The 19,126-nt window shown below is 38.1% G+C and overlaps 1 protein-coding gene across 4 annotated transcripts in view; it reads left to right on the top strand.

The window, feature by feature from the left end:
• Window positions 1–19,126, top strand: part of Smap1 (small ArfGAP 1) — a 100,063-nt gene that overhangs the window by 20,443 nt on the left and 60,494 nt on the right. For all 4 annotated transcript variants that reach the window (XM_033756784.1, XM_010617855.3, XM_033756785.1 and 1 more), the window contains 2 exons: window positions 3,005–3,090; window positions 13,967–14,042. In XM_033756784.1, coding sequence (XP_033612675.1) covers window positions 3,005–3,090; window positions 13,967–14,042 — 162 coding nt within the window. The remainder of the gene's footprint in view (window positions 1–3,004; window positions 3,091–13,966; window positions 14,043–19,126) is intronic.

Genomic DNA, 19,126 nt, shown 5'->3' with positions numbered 1-19,126 from the left:
TGCCAATGTCTTTGAGAGTTCTACCTAACTTATTTTACAGCAAGTTTAATGTTTCTAAAGTTTAGTGTTTCTAGATCTTTAATCCACTTGGATTTTAGGTTAGTGCATGGTGAAAGATAGGGGATCTAGTTTTAATCTTTGGCAGGTTGAAATCCAGTTTTTCCAACCCCATTTATTAAAAAGGCTATCTCTCCTCCTGTGAGGATGGTTGGATCCTTTGTAAAAGATGAGGTAGCTGAGTATGTCTGGTATTGTTTCTTCTAATCTATTCCATTGATCCTCCAGTCTGTTATTTGCCAGTACCATGCTGTTTTTATCCCAGTGGCTTTGTAGTATAGTTTCAAGTTGGGGATTGTGATCCCTCCTGTCATTTCTCCATTGCCAATAATGGCTTTCATTATTCTAGGTGTCTTTTGGTTCCAAATGAATTTGTGGATTGTTTTCTCTAGTTCTGTGAAATATACTGTTGGGATTTCAGTAGAGGTTGCATTGAATCTATATAGCAGTTTTGGAAGTATGGCCATTTTCACTATGTTGGTTCTTTCTCCCCATGACCAAGGGATGTCTTTCATTTTCTTATATCCTCTTCAGTCGCTTTTTTCAGAGTGCTATAGTTTTCAGTGAAGAGATATTTGCTTCCTTCGTTAGATTGATTCCTAGTTGTTTCATTTTTGGGGATGCTATTGTTAAAGGGATTGATTCCTTAATTTTATTCTTAGTGCTTCTGTTATTTATGTACAAGAAGGCTATTGATTTTTGAGTGTTTACCTTGTATCCAGCTACTCTACTAAATCTATCAATTAAGTGTAGAGGTCTTTGGCAGAGTTTTTTTTTTCTTTTTTTTGGGAGGGTCTTGTGTGTAGAGTATTGTATCATCAGCAAATAATGACAGTTTCACTTCTTCTTTTCCTATCTTTATTGCTTTTATTTCTTTCTCTTGTCTAATTGATGTGGCTAATGTTTCCAGAACTGTAATGAACAGGAGTGGTGATAGTGGACATCCTTGTCTTGTTCCTGATTTTAGTGTGAAGGTTTTCAGTTTTTGACCATTTAGTATGATGCTGGTTTGTTGGTTTTTCTTTTGTCTTTTTTGAGACAGGGTCTCGCTATGTAGTTGAGACTGACCTGGAACTCACTATGTAGCTCAGGCAGGTCTTGAACTCACAGTGATCCTCCTGCCTCAGCGTCCCAAGTGCTGGGATTACAGGTGTGCACCACCACACCTGGCTTATGTCTCTTTGACGGGGGGACAGGGTCTCACTATATAGTTGAGACTGACCTGGAACTCACTGTGTAGCCCAGGCTGGTCTCGAATTCACAGTGATCCTCCTGCCTGTTGGTTTTTCATAGATAGTCTTTATCGGGTTAGATAAAGACCATCTATTCCAATTTTCTGTAGTTTTTTTTTTTTTTTATCATGAATGGGTGTTGATTTTGTCGAATGTTTTTTCTGCATCTATCAAGATGATCGTATGGTTTTTGTCCTTGACTCTGTTAATATAGTATATTACATTTATGGATTTATGTATGTTGAACCATCCTTGCATCCCTGGGATAAATCCGACTTTGTCAGGGTGTGTGATATTCTTGATGACCCTCTGTATTCTCTTTGCCAGTATCTTATTGGGGAGATTGGCCTGTAGTTCTCTTTTTTGGTTGGGTCTCTCCCTGGTTTTGGAATCAAAGTAACACTTGCTTCTAGGAATGAATGTGAAAGTTTTGCTTCCCTTTCAGTTTCATTGAAGAGTGTAAAAAGTAGTGGCAATAGTTCTTCTCTAAATGTCTTGTATATTTCAGCAGTGGAGCCATCAGGACCTGGGCTTTTCTTTGTTGGTAATGTTTTAATTATATTTTCAATTTCACTGGATGAATTGGGTGTTTAGACTTTTCATACCTTTTTCATTCAGCTTTGGAAATTCATATGTATCTAGGAATCTGTCCATTTCTTCTGTGTTTTTCATTTTATTAGAGTACAGGTTTTTGAAATAGGCATTGATGAGCCTTCATTTCTGCTGCATCTGTTTTGACTTTACCTTTTTCGTTCCTAATTGCATGAATTTCACTTTTTATTTAACTTCCACTGTAATCTTTTTTTAAAAATGCAACTTTTTTTCATGAAAAAAATAAAACTAAATTCCATAATAAAAATAAATAACAATAGTTAATGTATTCTATATTGTTATCTTCAAAGTAGTTGCTCAGGATACAAGACACAAACCAAAAAGAATCTTATAAAATCGAAACAGAGGATAACACAAATCTTAACAATGGAATTTGTAATTTGGGGAAGTATTTTAACTTCTCCCCATTTCTTATTTATCTCTCTTCGGTTTTGTTCTTCATGTTTCTCATCTGAGAGAAACCAAATGATATTTAAACTTGTGTGAGAAATTCCATTTGACCCAGTGATCTGCATTGTGATTTTTACTGTAAATTGTGAGAATCCCATAGTGTATCAAAATTCAAAGGGCCAGGGATTTAGCTCAGGGTGCTGTGCCTGCCTCATAAGCTCACGGTCCTGAGTTCAATCCCTGATAATAGGCCAGAAAACTCAAAGAAAATTTGATCTTGAATAGTGAGCACTGAAATGACAGAACTGTTTCAGGAATATTAGTATAAATATAGTATAAGTATAGTACTTTAAAAAAAAACAAACTGCCAGAAATTTCACTTTTAGGAAATAATGATTATAAAGGGGGAATTGTTTTCACAGAAAAAATAATTCTAAAATTCTATACTCACATGTTGCAAAATGTGAAATATTAAAAATGATATCTCTAATTGGAACTTGAACAATAATTTCAATATCATAGCTATGATTTAAATTATTTTTGAAGGAAGATATATTGGAAATACTGGTAGCATTTGTATGTATGTTTATATGTATATATAGGAATTACTTTTTAATATTCATGTGAGTAGTGAAAAAGTATTGGTATGTATACATATGAATTTTTAATATTCATGTGAGCAATGAAATGCTTGATTTCTTTTTTAATTGCAGTGCATGCAAGATATGGGAAATACTAAAGCAAGACTACTCTATGAAGCCAATCTTCCAGAGAACTTTCGAAGACCACAGACAGATCAATATCCTTTAAAGCTTGTTTTTTGTAGATTTGTATAAAAAATTAATTTTTACTATTTATATTTTATGTGAACTTTAGCACACTATTCATTAAAGATATAAATAGATTTACCTTAAATTGGTCTTTGTTTAAAATAGGTTTCAAATAGAAATTTAGCAGTCCACAATGCATATAATATTTTATGTAAGTATTACTGAGTGTAAAATTTTGTGGCTAGTTTTTCTTGATTTCCATTTCTTTCTTTCTTCTTTTTCTTTGTACCCGGGATCAATGAGAGGACTTGTGCTTTTGAGGCAGTTGATTTCTGTTTCTTGATAGTAGAGTGTAGGTTTACTATTTTAGACTGAACATCCTATTTTAAAATCATTTCTGTATGGATATTCTTTGATCACCTTTAGTAACTATTTTTATGTGAAATAGTTTGGCATTTATGTGTTTAAGCGGCAAATTACATAGTATAAGTACTGAATGATTTATACTAATATTTACTGCTCGCTTTCTTTGACATAGCTTACACAACTGTGTTTGCTTTACAAATCTGCCTTTTTGAATGGATACACTGCTTTCCCACAGGTATTTTAGTCAGGATATATTTCATATTTATTAAAGATTAAATCATTTAATTCTAATATGATTTCTAAAACTCACTCAAGTTGGAGAAAGCAGCTCATCAGAACTGTGCTGCTGTATAAATAAGATTATCTAATTAATTGTAGGTGTTTGGATTCTGTCCAAAGGTAAAAACATTTGTAGTTTTGACAATAAAATGTACTTTGTTAAAGGTCAATTATATATTACCCATTTATACAAGTTTGTGTGGCCAGTGGATAAAAATGATCCTTTATCAAACACAGATACATTTCATAGTTGGACAGAAACCTTTTATGTTATAATCGAAAAGTTAGTAATTTGCATTTGGCCTTTTTCGTTTCTGCATGCTTTCGCATGCGCGCACGCACACACACACACAAACACACACACACCCCTTCACAAATTTAGCAGTGTGATATCCAAGGCTTCTTTTGTTATAGAAATATCTTAGAGGAAGTGTAGGTACATTTCAAGTATACAAATTGTATGCACAGAAGTGTGAAGGTGTGAGGAAACGTGACCTTTTAGGTTTTGATATTGACAAAATTGGGGCAAGTAGCAGAAACAGCTTAAATGATCATTTGACCCAGCACAATGATTTTTTTTTTTTTTTTGATACTGGGGATTGAACTCAGGACCTTGCGCTTGCGAGGCAGGTGGCAGCACACGAGCTAGATTGCCTGCCCAGTACAATGATTTCTGATATCACCTAGAGCAGTGTGGACCTTGTTTCATTGTCCCAAAGGGTTGAAGTGATTGAAAAACCCGTGAAGGGATTTGAAGCAGTAGAATAGTGTGGCATTGAATATAACCACAGGATGATTATCTGGAGGAGGCGGAGAAAGACTTGAAGAACTAGTACAGCCACGGTGAGCAGTGAGGGAGACTGAAGTGCGTGTAATGGCACAGAATGAACAGGAAGGAACTGGGGAGAAACTGGGGATGTGCGAGCAGTCGGACAAGTTAAGATTGGCTTTGATTCTGAGTGTGAACGAGAGTTGAGGGACTGTAATGCTTATTCATTAGAGAAGGAATTCGTTACTAGTTGGAAGTTAAGGGTTAGAAATGAGAGGCAGCAAAGGATGCTGTATTACTTTGGTCACATCACGGTGTATGCTAGACACATAAATGGCATCACCTTCTTGGTACCTGGAAGGAGAGGTCACCACCCTGGAAGACAGCAAGAAATGCAGAATGGGGAGTCATTGCACACGTAGGTGGGATGAGGTAAAGGTCGGGCTGAAGTTCTGGTTACTGAGGGCAGGACTTTATCTTTTTTCTTTTGTTATTGAGGATCTTGGAAATGCTCTTCCCCTGTCTTCTAGAAAGTGAGGGCCTGTGTCAGATCCTTGAATAGCGTGTGATGGAAGGAAGTGGAGCCGAGCAGACAAATCAGAGTCCCAAGGGCTGTTGGCATCTGCCTCCTGCGCATATTAATTTTCCTCTTTCTGCTGCCCACCCCCAAGCCTGCGTTTTAGAGGGATCTGTCAAACTGAACAGTCTCCCTTTTCTGGAAGTTTTTCTTTTAATTGAGGGGGTTGGTTTGCTTTGAGCTGGGTTGTTTTGGGATTCTTGACTCTTCAGTTGAAGTTCTTGAAAGTTATTTTTATTAGTACACAGCTGCAGTACACGGTGACTGTTCATTGTGAGGAATTGGTACATTACAGACATCTCAGTTCTTTTTTTCCTCCTTCCCCTCTAGAGCCTCCCCACATTACATTCATTAATTTAATCTTCTAAGTTCTTTAAGGTTAATTTTCAAACATACAGATTAACAGCTGAACTAACAGGCCAAAAAGAAACCAAAAACAAAACAAATAAAGACAATAATACTAAATCAAGGTGCACTGATTGTCCGTGCTAGATTATAATAACTTTTTTCTCCTTTTATTTTGTACTAATTTATATTGAGTTTCTCATGTAAGAGAAACCATGTGCTATTCAAGCTTGTGTGTCTCATTGACTTCACTTAACATTGTGGTCTCGACCCACTTTCCTATAAATGACTCAAGCTATCCTTTATGGCAGAATAGTACTCCATTGTGTATAAATACCATATTTTCTTTATCCACTCATTTGTTGACATGTAGGCTATTTCCAGAATTTAGCTATTATGAATTGTTCTGCTATAAACGGGTATGCATACAGCACTGTGGTATGAAGTCTTAACTTTTAGGGAAGACCGAAGGGGAATGACTAAGTCAAGTGCAACTTCTATTTTTAGTTTTTTGAGGAATCTCCAAACTGGTTTCCCGTAGTACCAGTTTAATCTCCCACCAGTGAGGAAGAGGGGCTCCCTCACCACCCCCTGTAGCCTCTCCAGGACGTGTTAATGATTGATCTCTCCATGGTAGCCATTCTTTCTGGAGTGAGCTGGAATCTCAGTGTCGTTTTAATATGTATTTCTTAAATGGCCAGAGATGTTGACATTTTTTTATGTATTTGTTGGCCACTTAAATGTCTTCATCTGAAAGATATTATTTCAGATGCCCATTTTTCAATTTGGTCTTTGTACTGGGGTATCTATTTTTTTATTTCTTTGTGTATCAGAGATATTAGTTCTTTGTCTGAGTAGCTGGCAAACATTTTTTCCCATTCTATAGGCGGTCTCTTCATTGTGTTGGTGCTTTCCTCTGCTGTGCAGAAGATTTTTAATATGATTTTTAGTTTAATTTAATTTTTAATTTGATCCCATTTGTTGATTCTTGGAATTATTTCTTGTGCAGCTGGATTCTCTTCAGAAAGTCTGTTCAGAATGTCTTCAAGAGTTTTACCTATTTTGTCTTCCAGCAGGTTAAGTGTTCCTGTTCTCATATATAGATCTTTGATCCATTTTGATTTGTGTAGTGCGTGGAGAGTTGAGTGTAGGGTCAGTCTTTGGCATGTGGATACCCAGTTTTCTCAGCACTGTTTGTTAAAGAGAGTCTCTTTTTTCCAGTGAAGGTGTTTGGCCCCTTTGTCAAGATAAGATAGCTGAGTGTGCCTGGAATATTTTCTGCACCCTCTGTTCTGTTCCATTGATCCACAAATATCATGCTGTATTTTCATCACTGTAGCTTTGTAGTATAACTTAAAGTTTAGGATTGTGATGCCTCCTGCCTTGCCCTTGTTACCCAGAATTTCTTTTGCTATTCTAGGTTTTTTCTGTTTCCATTTGCATTTTATGATTACTTTCTCTAGTTCTGTGAGGAATGCTGTTGGTATTTTGGGATCTTGTTAAATCTGTATGACAGTTTTGGACGTACGGCCATTTTCACTATTCTGGTTCTGCCTGTCCAGGAACACCTTCTTGGACATCCTTTTTCAGAGTACTGTAATTTTCATTGTAGATAGAAGTCTTTTACTTCCTTGCTGAGGTTAATTCTTGAGTTTGTTTTGGATGCCATTGTGAAAGGTACTGTTTCTCTGTTTTCTCTCTGGATTTATATTGGTGTATAGGAATGCCATTGATTTTTGAATGTTGACTTTGTATCCTGCTACCTTGCTGAATTTGGTTATCATTTCCACAAGTCTTTTGGTAGAGTTTTGGAGGTCTTTATGTAGAGTACCATGTCATCATCAAATAATGATAATTTATCTTCTTCTTTTCCTGTCCACATCCCTTTTATTCCTTTCTCTTGCTGGATTGCTCTGGCTAATATTTCAAGAACTATATTGAACAGGAGTGGTGATAGCAGACATCTTGTTCCTGATTTTAGAGGGAAAGGTTTCAGCTTCTCTCCCTTTGATATGATGTTGGCCATTGGTATGTCTTAGATAGTTTTTTTATCAGATTGAAATAAAGACCTACTCATGGCAAGTGTTTAGCTGTCCCCTCAAAGTCTCATGTGCAGTCATAGGTGGAATTTTTCCTGAGGTGGCCCAATCTAGAGTGTGTGATTGATTCATGGTGCAATGCTAGGATTAAGGTGTAAGTGCTGTCTGCCCTAAGGGCAGGTAGCCTGCATAAAAAGTGAGGGACAGAAAGAGGACGGATACACTCTCGCCCTCTTGCTGGCCGTGGACTGTTTCTCCTCCATGATGCCCCTCTGCCGTGCCACCTTGCCTTGGAGCCAGCCGACTATGGACTGAAACTTCTGTGAACTGTAAACCCAATAAACCTTTCCTCCTTTAATTTGGGGTGTTGGGTATTTTGTCTTTGCAACAAGAAAAGTAACTAAGACCTATTCCTGTTTTCTTCTGTTCAGGGTTTTTATCATGAGTGGATGTTGGAGTTTGTCAGATACTCTTCCTGGGTCTGTTGAGATAATCATAGTGATTTTTAGTCCTTCTGTTTATGTGGTAGATTAGTTTTATTGACTGGCATATGTTGAACCATCCCTGCATCCATGGACTGAATCCTACTTAATCGTGATGAATGATCTTTTTGGTGATGTGCTGTGTTCTGCTTGCCAGTATTTTATTGAGGATTTTTACATCCAGGTTCATGAACGAGATTGGCCTACAGTTCTCCTTTTTGGCTGGGTCCTTTTCTGGTTTTTGAATCAGGGTCATGATTTCCAGGAATCACTTTGGGAGTCCTGTATCTCTCAACTTCATTAAAGATTTTGAGGAGATCTCTAGAGTTCTTGTTGAATTTGGCAGTGAATTCTTCTGGGCTTGAGATTTTTTTAGTTCGTAGTTTTTGCTTTGTTTTTTTTTTTGCTTTTTCAGTTTCATTGACTGATATTATCAGATTTGGGGATGAAGGAATTCCTCCTAGAGGTGTTTTCTAGGTTCTTTCTTTCCTAAGCAAAGAATTGGTCAAGATAAGCTTAAATGATAGCAGTGATTTATTAAAGGCAGGGAAAGAATCTGCAGAGCTGGTGTGAGCCAAGTGAAAGTAGAAGAAGGTACCTGACAGCGAGAGGGCAGCCACCATCCAGGCAGCGTCCCCTTGTGTCCCCCACTCCTTGGACCAAAGTCTACACCATCGTATCAGAAGCCTGCTGGAATTCACTGACGAGTCCATGTGTAGGGCTTTGGAAACTCCTCTAACAGGTCTCCCTGCTTCTCTAGACAGTTTTAGCACTCCCTAGTCTCTTGTCTCAGTAAGGTATTATTTAGGATTCTCGTATCTTTCGGTTCAGCTTTGCTAGTTCATGTGTATGTAGGAAGTCATCCCTTCCTTCTGCGTTTTCCGTTCGGGCTCTCTAAGTAGTTACCAGTGATCTGGATTGTGTCAAAATCTATTGTGATGTTACTTTTTTGCATTTCTAATTTCATGGCTTTAGCTCTTATTTTAGTAAGATTGGTGAAGAGTTTGCTATTTTAATTTTTCAAAGGACCAGCTCTGCTTTATTGATTCTTTCTTTCTTTTTTTTCCCTTTGGTCCTGGGGATCGAACTCAGGACCTTGCGCTTGCCAGGCAGATGTGCTGCCACTGAGCTACATACATCTGTGGATCTGTGGCCTCTTTTTTTTTTTTTAATTCTCAATTCCACTAATTTTTACCGATACTTACAATTTCCTTCCTTAAGCTAGCTTTGGGTTTGGCTTTTTCTTTTTTTCTAGGACCTTGAGGTGTATCATTAGGTTGTTTATTAGAGCTTGCTCTGTTTTTCTGGTGTGGGAATTCACTGCTGTTAACTTCCCTTTTTGAGCTGCTTTCATTGTATCTCATAGGTTCTGGGATGTCATACTGACATTGTTTGATTGCAGGGACTAACTTCTTTTTTAATTTCACCTGTGGCCCATTGATTATTCAATAGAATAGTATTTAATTTTCATGGGTTTATGTAGTTTCTGTGGTTTCTTATGTCATTGTTTTGTAGTTTCATTTACTATGACCTGATAATATGCAGAGGTTAATTTCTATCCTTTTGTATTTAAGCATACTTTATGGGCTAGTCTCTTTGCTGAAGAATGTGTGTTCTCTTGTTTGGGGATGGAAAATCTGTAGATATCTATTAACTCCATTTGTTTGAAGATTTGGTTCCACTCTGGTATTTGTTTGTTGATTTTTTTGTCTGTTTGATCTGCCTGTCTGTGACAGTGGAGTATTGAGGTCTCCTGTTAGAGTGCTGTTGGTGTTTATTTGGTTTCACGTCCAGTAGTGTCTGTTTTGTGAAGTTGTCTGTGCCAGTATTTGGTGTGTATGTAATTGTTATCTCTTCCTTTTGAACTGTTCCCTTAATGAAAGTTTTGGTTTTGTCTCTCGTGTTGTATCCTGTGGATTAAAGCAGCCTCCAGGTTATTTAGTTGATCATCCTGATTCCATGTGTTATCCCCGAAGATATTCTGGGAAAGATGATATATAGCTTCAGTAGCCTGGTGTGTTGATTTCTTGCATGCACCATTTTGTGTAGGTTGATAGGTATAGTATTTCAATTTTTTGATGAAGTTAAGTAAAGTGTTGGTTAGTGAGATAGTGCATTATTATTTCAGGTGTTTGGGACCAGAGTTAATTTCAGAAAAGAAGAATTGATGTCTGCTATCAGAAAATTCTTGATCTTTGACACAGTGAAGATGTTGGAAATAATAGTTTAGGTACTTTGCTGTTTTAATAACAGTTGCACTAAGCCCATGATGGCGAACCTGTTAGAGCTTTCAGTGATACAAACAGCTGTGGGAGAGGGACAGAGAGGAGGGAAGCAGGGACAGGCATGGCGGTGCTCACCTGTGGTCCCAGCATCTTGAAAGCTGTGGTGGGAGGATTGCATCAGCCTGAGATTTGGAGCAGCCTGGGCAATGCTAAGACCTCATCTTACAAAACCCCAAAACCAAAAGTCCAAAAGTGGGTGAGGTAGTGCAAGCCTGTGATCTCAGTGCTGGGCACATGGAGGCAAGAAGATTGTGAGTTCCAGTCCAGCCAGAAGAAAGAAGAACACTTTGATTATTTCGTGTTTTAACTATAAAACTGTTTATAAGGGAAAATAATAATAATAATAATAATAATGATAGAAAAGAAAAAATATGAGAAAAGGAAAAAATGGAAATAAAGTATTTGTAAACGGGGAGGGGAGGAGGGGGTGAAGGGAGGGCAGGGACAAGGGCAAAAAATGAGAACCAAGACCTGTCATGTAGAGGTACAAGGTACCAATGATGAATGTAACTGTACTGTATACCTAAAATGGACCAATAAACTCAATGAGGAAAAAAAACTATAAAACTATTTTGGAGGTTTTGTTAGAGAAACTAAGAACAACAGCCCTCCTGCTTGCTCGCTTTCCTTCCTTCCATCCATCCATCCAGCACTAAAGCTCGTGGCTCTGAAGAGCCTAACACCTCTGTACTCCTGCAGATGGAAATACATCTCTTAGAGGCAAATGAAACCAGACTGAGTTCAGTTCATATGGTATCAGGGCTCATTATATGCTTAACAAGATTTGTTGCTTTTAAAAAGCTTTCCAGTTTATAAAAGTTAGCAAAAGCTGTTGTGAAAATAAAAGTTTTCACGTGGGATATGGTTAATTATAGGCAGCATGTGCTAGAGCATAACAAAAGACGAAACTTTACATTAAGCTTTTCATTATAAGGATATTTCATCTTACCTGAAAACTTTAATTACTTCAGTTCCACGAGACCTGTTGTGCACCACAGATAATCAGCAGCTCCTCTCCTTTGAGCTGTTTAAAGTTTTACCACTGTCAGTGGTATGTGTCTGGAAGAGTTTTTTCATTGGAAGTAGATACTAACTTGTCTTTCAAGTGGTATCTTTAAAGAAAGGGGAAGAATCCTAAAATGCAAATACATGTTGAAAGCTAAAGCCTGTACATTTTTTCTGAGCTTGTATAGTACCAGTTGGTTCTGTTGGTGATAGGGAGGTTTACAGGTCTTACTGAGTACTGTGATTACAGGCATAGACAAGACTCTGGGATATTGAGTTTTGTTTAATCTCAAAGCAGTAACTTAAATTTGAATTGTTATCAGTATATTCCTTACCTTGCTTCTTCCAAACATCACTATTTTATTTCTTATTTTTACGATTGTATCTTCTATCTCAAATGACATCTTCCATCTCAAAATGATACCTTGCAACTAGAAAATAAGATATTTATTTCCTGATCTTCAAATTTGTTAATCTTTTATTGTTGTTTCTCATTTACTCGTCTGCTTGAACTTGCATATATGTGAGTCATCTTAGCTGTAGCTGCTGTTTCACTCTACCATGGGTCATGTGTTCTAAAAGATTTGCCTATGAAAATACCTTTATTTTAATAACAAGATAAAAAAATAAAATAGCACTGTGTACTATACTGTTTCTAGTTTTTGTTTTGTTTTAGGTTTTTTTTTGCGGGGGGTACTGGGTATTGAACTTGGGTCCTTGTGCTTGCGAGGCACAGAGGCACCACTGAGCTAACTCCCACGCCCTCTATTTTGTTTTTTTTGTTGTTGTTGTTTTTTTCACTTTCTATTTCAGGCTGGCCCTGAACTCACTGTGTAGCCTAGGCTGACTTTGAGTCATGGAGATCTTCCTGCTTCGGCCTCCGGAGTGCTGGGGTTACAGGCGTGTGGCACTGCCTGGCATGTTCTTATTTAAAACTTTACATACATTAACTTGCTTAATTCCTAAAATAATTTGTAAGAGGTGTACTCGTATTATTCCTATTTTGAACCTGATAAAACTGAAGCACAGAATTATATAAAACAAAAACTAACTTTATTCAGTGAATGCTTACTGTTATGTTAAGCAGTATGCTAAATGCTTTATGTATATTATTTCCAAAACTCAGCAATCTTGTGAGATGAGTATTAACTAGCGTTTCTACATAGTTAGGTATAGAGTCAGCGGATTAGCTAACTTCAAAGTCGTAGTAGCTGCCTGTTAAATAATAAGTGCCTGCTAGCACCACAAATGAGGCTGCACACCAGAGACCATCTTCTTTGGGAATTAGGTACCAACATCAGCACACAATACAAAATTGTAGTCAGATTTCCTTTGAAAATACTCTTGTCTGTAGTGATGGTTTACAGACAGAGTTCCTCTGTGAACCCAGTTTAGCTGTTCTTAGCCCTTCAGCACTGGAATAGAATTCAGGAGTCAGTTTCCATGGACCCATGAGCTAGCCGCTTATTTATATAAATGAAATTTTATTAGAACCCAGCTATCTCCATTTATTTGTTTATGAGTTTTCATTGGAGTTACAAATTCAAAGTTGAATAGTTAAAACGTAGACCAACTGTTGTGTAAAGCCTGAGTCTTTACTATTTAGCCCCTCAGGAAAACGTTTGCTTAACTCCTAGGTAAATCATGGTTTCGTGAGGTGAACTAACAATGAAGAATTGGCTTACATTTAGGATTTTGTACAAGATACATAAGGATTGTGTGAGGTCTTTTTGCTCTGAGCGGCATTTAGAAACAGAGCAAATAGCATGTTCCTTAAATCACAGGCCTTTGAATGATTCCATTAGGATTTTTAAAATTTATTTTATGATGTACTTTGGTTGCTTCTTAAAAAGTAATGTTTTCTGTTGATAATTAGGAAGGTCCTAGACAGTTCTTCTCTGCATGCTTTATTTTAATTAATTAATTACTTTTTGGTACCAGGGATTGAATTCAGGACCTTGTGCTTGCAAGGCAGGTGTCAGCACCACTGAGCTAAATCCGCGGCCTGCGTGCTTTATTTTTATATACTTGTAAAACAGTGTGTCTCAACGTTGACCTTGTATAATTTTAAAGAATTGGTTGCTCTTATATGATGTCTGAATATTTTCTTACTCTAAGCAGAAACTTTTGTTTTAGTTTCTTGATTTCTTACTCTTCAAATTGACAAGTAAAAAAATGGCCACTTTCTTCTAATGGAGAAGGAATTCTCTGTGATAAATGTATGGTACATAGATAGTGGAAAAGAACATTGGTGTTGGAATCGCAATGATTTAATCCTTTCAAGTTGCTAATTCTTCATGTTGTGAAAGTAATAATATGTATACATTGCTGGGTTGTGAGAGGAAAAGAAACAAAATATGTACAACATATGGCAGTGACTATAGCACACTGAGTACTACATAGTTCTTAGTTTCTTTACTTACACTGTAAACCTCAGAATGAACCTGTTAATTTAGAGTTTGGTAGTAGGGATGGGGTTGGTAACGGAGGATGTAAGAGTTGTAGTCAGTTATTTTTCCCTCTGAAATTGGGTGTGGTGGTTTTTGTTTAATGAGAAATTTCTCAGAAAGTGTAGTACATTTTCTTTGGGAGAAAACAAAATAGGCTACAGAACTTAGTTGCAGAAATAGTGTGAGAGGAAGCCCAGACTATAGAATAGAAAATTTAAGCTTAGCAGGGAGGCCTTACTGAGAGGAATGAATAAAAGGCTTTTACATGTGACTGAACTCTTGGTTTTCCTTAAGTCATCTGTTTTCAGAGCAGTAGAATTTTTCATCAGAGATAAATATGAAAAGAAGAAATATTATGATAAAAATGCTATAGCTATTACAAATGTAAGTAAACCTTCATCTCAGCAATGATGTTTGTTGATTAGATGTCAAATTTTTCATGTAAAATATAGCTCAGTTTATTTATTGTAAAAATTTATTGGTTGCATACGTTTAAATCTTTGAATGTTAAGAAATTTGGGGGGGTCACATAATGTCAATCTCTTGAAAATAAAACTCCTGAATGAAAAAGGAGCATGTTCTGAGTAAAAATTTAATGTATGCTTAACATGATATTTAAGTTAATTTTATGAAATTTGCAAAAAGATGAAGCCCTTAATTGATAAAAGAGGACAGAAAATTATTTTGTTAGGTTCTGATAAGGTGTGAAAAAGAAAAACATCAGGTTTGTCTGAGCCCAAGAGCTTTGGTGGGGCTGCAGGAACATGAAACATGTCACCCAAGCGTATATTAGAGCATGACATTTCCTTCATTATTATCTGGCATTTTTATACTTCCAGTCATCAAGACCTTACAGTAGCAATGATCGAATAATATCAACTGCTCCTTATAGTTTTTTCTTATTACATCTTAGTTAATTATAGTTTAAGATAAATTGCCTTTATTGTTGAAATCATTTTTTTGCCTTTTATTTTTGGATTAATAAGCAGGCTAAAAACTTGTTAACCATGTGTTGAAGTTGTTTGTTAAGTAATTCAGAGACAGTAGTTTAATCTCATTTTGTATTCATAGTAGTTTTCCTTTTGGCGCATATGAAGAAGCAGTATACTAAAAAATTCAGTCAAATCCTGACAAAATAAGGGTATTTTAATATGTTGTCTCTGATCATGAAAAATATCCTGTTAAATATTTAGAATGTCATTGTTATATATTTTAGAGCAAAGGTATCTCTGTGTATGGAATTTGAGCTGCATTTTCAATGGACATAAGATAAAATCTATTGGAAGATCAATAAAAATTGATGTTGAGAATATTTATAATATTCATAAATTTAAGACTGGTTTAAGCATTATAGAGTAAAAAAGAACTAACTTTTAAGTATGTATAAGTAATGTATTTTTCCTGTGAAATGTTAAAAATTAGAATAGTTTAGAAAATACATTGATTTATATTATTAAACTCAATTTTTAATGTTTTTGTTTCTAAAATTGTATGTATATTGATGCAGTTTTTAGTCTCATTGGCAACTCATTGGAAATTATGTAGTGGTATATAGGAAAATGGCTTTTTGGGGGGCAGTAGCTATTGTGAGAGTTGTTTTTTGGTGTGATTTGTTAGGGAGATTTCTTCATAGGACATGTGTAACGGAATACGGAATTTAGGTATTAGGTGTCATGCTAAACGTGACCAAAATACATGGTGAGTATTTAAATGTAAAATGTTATTGAAGACACATTACCATCGATCCTCCTTATTTGGATCACATTTAGGCCACTTTCTGAAGTAGTTCTGCAAGTCCTGTTTTGTGTCTTTACAAGGTGCGATTTAAAAATGTGGTGAACACTACTAAGTGCCAGCCAGCAGCAAGAAGGTACTCATCACGGTGCTTCCTCACCCACCTTGTTGCTGGATTGACACTGCAACTTCTGGCTCTCCCCCAAAGTCAGCCAGACCACGAAAAGCAAATGTTTTGAGTGGATTCGGGATGCCAGGGCAGCCATGACAGCAGCACTAAGCACACTCGTGAAAGAGGACTTCCAAAGCCGCTTCGGGAAGAGGCGGGAACAGTGGGATCAGTGTGAGCAGGGTGGGGGGCTACTCTGAGAGGGAAAATGGCAGTGTGTTTTTAAAATAAATTTTAAAATTTCAACAGTGACCGTACTTCTTGTTCACACCTCATATTTATAACTCATTTTCTAACAGTTTAGTGAAACCTGACAGTTTTGAGTTATGTGTGTAGACAGAACAGACATGGCATGATATTACGTTTGATGAATATTAACATTTTCTAGAGGTATTCTATAATTTTTTTCTATTTTTGTAGGCTTGAAAGTAAAAGTTTATAATACTAGTGAAATGAAAATTCGCAAAAATTCGCAAAAATTACGTTTGACTTAGACTCACAGTCTCCTCGGACACTGCAGATATGACTCTTGTTTTCAGAGAGATCTATCAAACGGGACTTAGAACAGATGTTAAAAAATAATCATAAGAATTAAGATTATGTACAGCTACCAATTCCTTGTGATGAATGTGATCATTGTATGTGGTAAATGTACTTATAAAAAATAACCATAATAGGAGGCAGAATATGAGTTCTTTATAAGTAAGGTATCTAAGGAGTAATAGGGTATCTGAGGGGCTAAGGGCAGTTGGAACACTGGTTGTACTGTTTGTGCTCATAAAACAAAGCTATTGGACTGGCTGTTAAGCTTTCTGAGACTTATTCCTGTGTTCAGTAGCTCCAAATTACTTCATAGTTTTAAGCTTTTATAATTTGTTTCTTTTTTTTCAGACACTACTTTTTTAGTGCTGCCAGGATGCTTACTGCTTTTGTTTTTCAAAGCATTGCAGTGAGGATTTAATAAAGATGAACCTGTTTCTCTGTGCAAGGCAATTTTTTAACCCTTACCACAGAGCACCGATTAATTTCTTGCCTGTCTATGACATAAACATTTTTAAATGTTGTAACAAAATACAGAGCAATAAACTGCAGCACAATACTGGCAAAGGGTTTTGCCGCCCTTCTGTGTGCCCCGCTTCCTTGCAGGTATTCAGTCTAACTGTAAAGCGGGCCTCCCTGGAATCCGCTGTGTCGAGTGTGAGAGGCACTGGGATGGCAGCCCCTTCATCCCGAGGGGTTTATGCATAGAGTGTTTTCGGGGGACGTCACTGAGGATGGTGTCTGTCGTAGGACAGGGCCCTTCTGCGAGAGTGGAGAGGCTTCTGTGCGGCCCTGACGGAGGGCTCGCACGTTGTGTGGGACCGGAAGCGTGGGTTAAGGAAAGCAGCTTAAGGAGAAAAGTAAAGTTCAGATAAAGACAAACAAAGTATGTTATGTTCTAAGGAGAAATGTTTTTGTACCAGAAAACTTCTTGCTGGGTTGTAGCCTCAAACAGAAGAGAGGGAGGGAGCGGGGGGACGGGGCGGGGAGAACCCTTGGAGCGCTCCTTTGTCATTCGGGTCAGCAGCACATTGCAATTTAGGGAGCGCTCATTAATTTCCATTAGAATAATTCTTAAGGGTGGAATATTTGAGATTATCCTTAATAGGGAAGGAGGATTTGAGCAAGGAGGAAATGGGCTGGTATAGAAGGAGGAAATATTCCTAAAGCAGGTAAGACACTGCAGGCTGCAAGGAAACTTTCTCCATCTGTGCCAGAGTGAGATGAAGAATCTGGCTGTGCCGTTGGCCTTTGGGTCTGGCGAGTAGTCGCAGGCTGTTCTGTCTGATGCGCTCAAAGAGGGCCCGTGGTGAGTAGAGGGTGGAATAACTATGAGAGGCAAACTCAAAAGGCAGATAGACTTGAGGACTTGAGTGCCACACTGCTCAGTTTTGCACAGTTTTGATTTAGGGAATGGTTATTGTATTTTATTTGCCATTTCACAAATTGCTGGACCTTTAGTGGCTTAAAATAGGTTTACTAATTTACAGATTCTGTGAGCCGAGTCAGAGCATAGGTCGGCCGACTTCTCGGGATCTTAGCAGGCTGAGGGCAGCCGTGGCCAGGGCTCGGATCTCAGTGGATGCTTCCACGCTCACGGCTGTGGAGATGCGTGTGTCTCGGAGACTGTGTGCTGGGGCTCTGCCCGTCCTGTCTGCAGGGCCACCTTCGGGGCCTTGGCAGATAACCCCGTCCTAGCACTGCATGGTAGCTTAGTTCTTTGAGGCTCCTAGAAGATGATGGAAGTGAGCAGGGTGAGATTTGCTCTCTTACTGTAAATCTGTCTCGGGAAGGGCCCAGCTACCTTTCAGTGCCTGCCGGACCTCATTGGGCCAGGCCATCTAGGATAATTTCTCTTTTGATGAATTCATCCTGAACAGATTTGGATCTCAGTCACACCTGCAGGCTCCTTTCCCCTTTGTCCCGAAACAGCCTAGTGAAGGGAGTGAGGTGTCACATCCACAGCCCTGCCCTGGGACAAGGGGAGGGTGTCACGCCGGGCGTGCCCCGCGGACTGCAGTTTGGGTGTTTCAGAGTTCTGCCCTCCACGCTGATGCGCAGCCAGCCTGCCCTCCTTGACCGCTCCTTAGTGCAGTGCGTCATGGACAACTGAAGCCCTAGACGGCAGGAGCTGTCTTTTCTGCCCTTCCTCCCCGTAGCGCGGTTTTGAGTGAGCTCCTAGATCGGTAGGTCCTGAGTACACGGGGCGAACTGTGTACAGTTTGCTCTTTTCCTCTAGCACCTTCCTCCCTCTCACTCCCCCTCCTCTGACTTCCTTTTTCTCCTTGGGTGGTAGAACCACCTATTTCTGCTTTATATTAGAAATAGTATAAAAGAATGTATGCTTTGATTGGTAGGTTTGCTACTTCTTGTCATTACAGTTTTAGTTTCCTTTTCTGTAGAGTAGGGACAGTCATTAGTGTTTGCACTTCTTTTCTTTTTTGGTATGGGGATCGAACTCACTCCTGACCTTGTGCTTAGGGGGCAGGCGCGGTGCCGCTGAGCTAAATCCTTGGCCCAGTGTTTGCATCTCTGCATAGTTTGGTACTACTGTTTTAAAAGATAAGGCATGCTGTGTACTTCGTAAGGTGCTTAGCACTGAACTGTTTTAAAAATAAGCTGTTGTAATTAGTTTTTTTTTATTTTTTTTTGAGACAGGGTCTCACTATGTAGTTGAGACTGACCTGGAACTCACTATGTGGCCCAGGCTGGTCTCGAACTCACAGCAATCCTCCTGCCTCAGCCTCCCAAGTGCTGGCATTACAGGAATGCGCCACCACGCCCAGCTTGTTGTGTTAATTAGTGAAGAAGGGTGGTAGCAGCAAAGGCCGTAACCATGTAAATAAGAAAAATGAATACTCAAACTTTTAACTATATGAGTTTACATCATTAGCAAAATTTGGCTTCAGTTTTCTTTTATTAATCTCTCTGTGCTGTACAGACCTTTTTTTTTTTTCCAGCTTTGAGTTTATTGGTACATTTTAGGGATACAGTACAGTCACATTCATTGTTGGGATCTTGTACC

This window comes from Fukomys damarensis, unplaced genomic scaffold (genome assembly GCF_012274545.1).
Source record: "Fukomys damarensis isolate Sample0158 unplaced genomic scaffold, DMR_v1.0_HiC HiC_scaffold_27, whole genome shotgun sequence".
In the NCBI taxonomy this organism is placed as follows: domain Eukaryota; kingdom Metazoa; phylum Chordata; class Mammalia; order Rodentia; family Bathyergidae; genus Fukomys; species Fukomys damarensis.
Note: the sequence above shows the minus strand (reverse complement) of the source record. Positions and strands in the feature narration are given on the sequence as shown.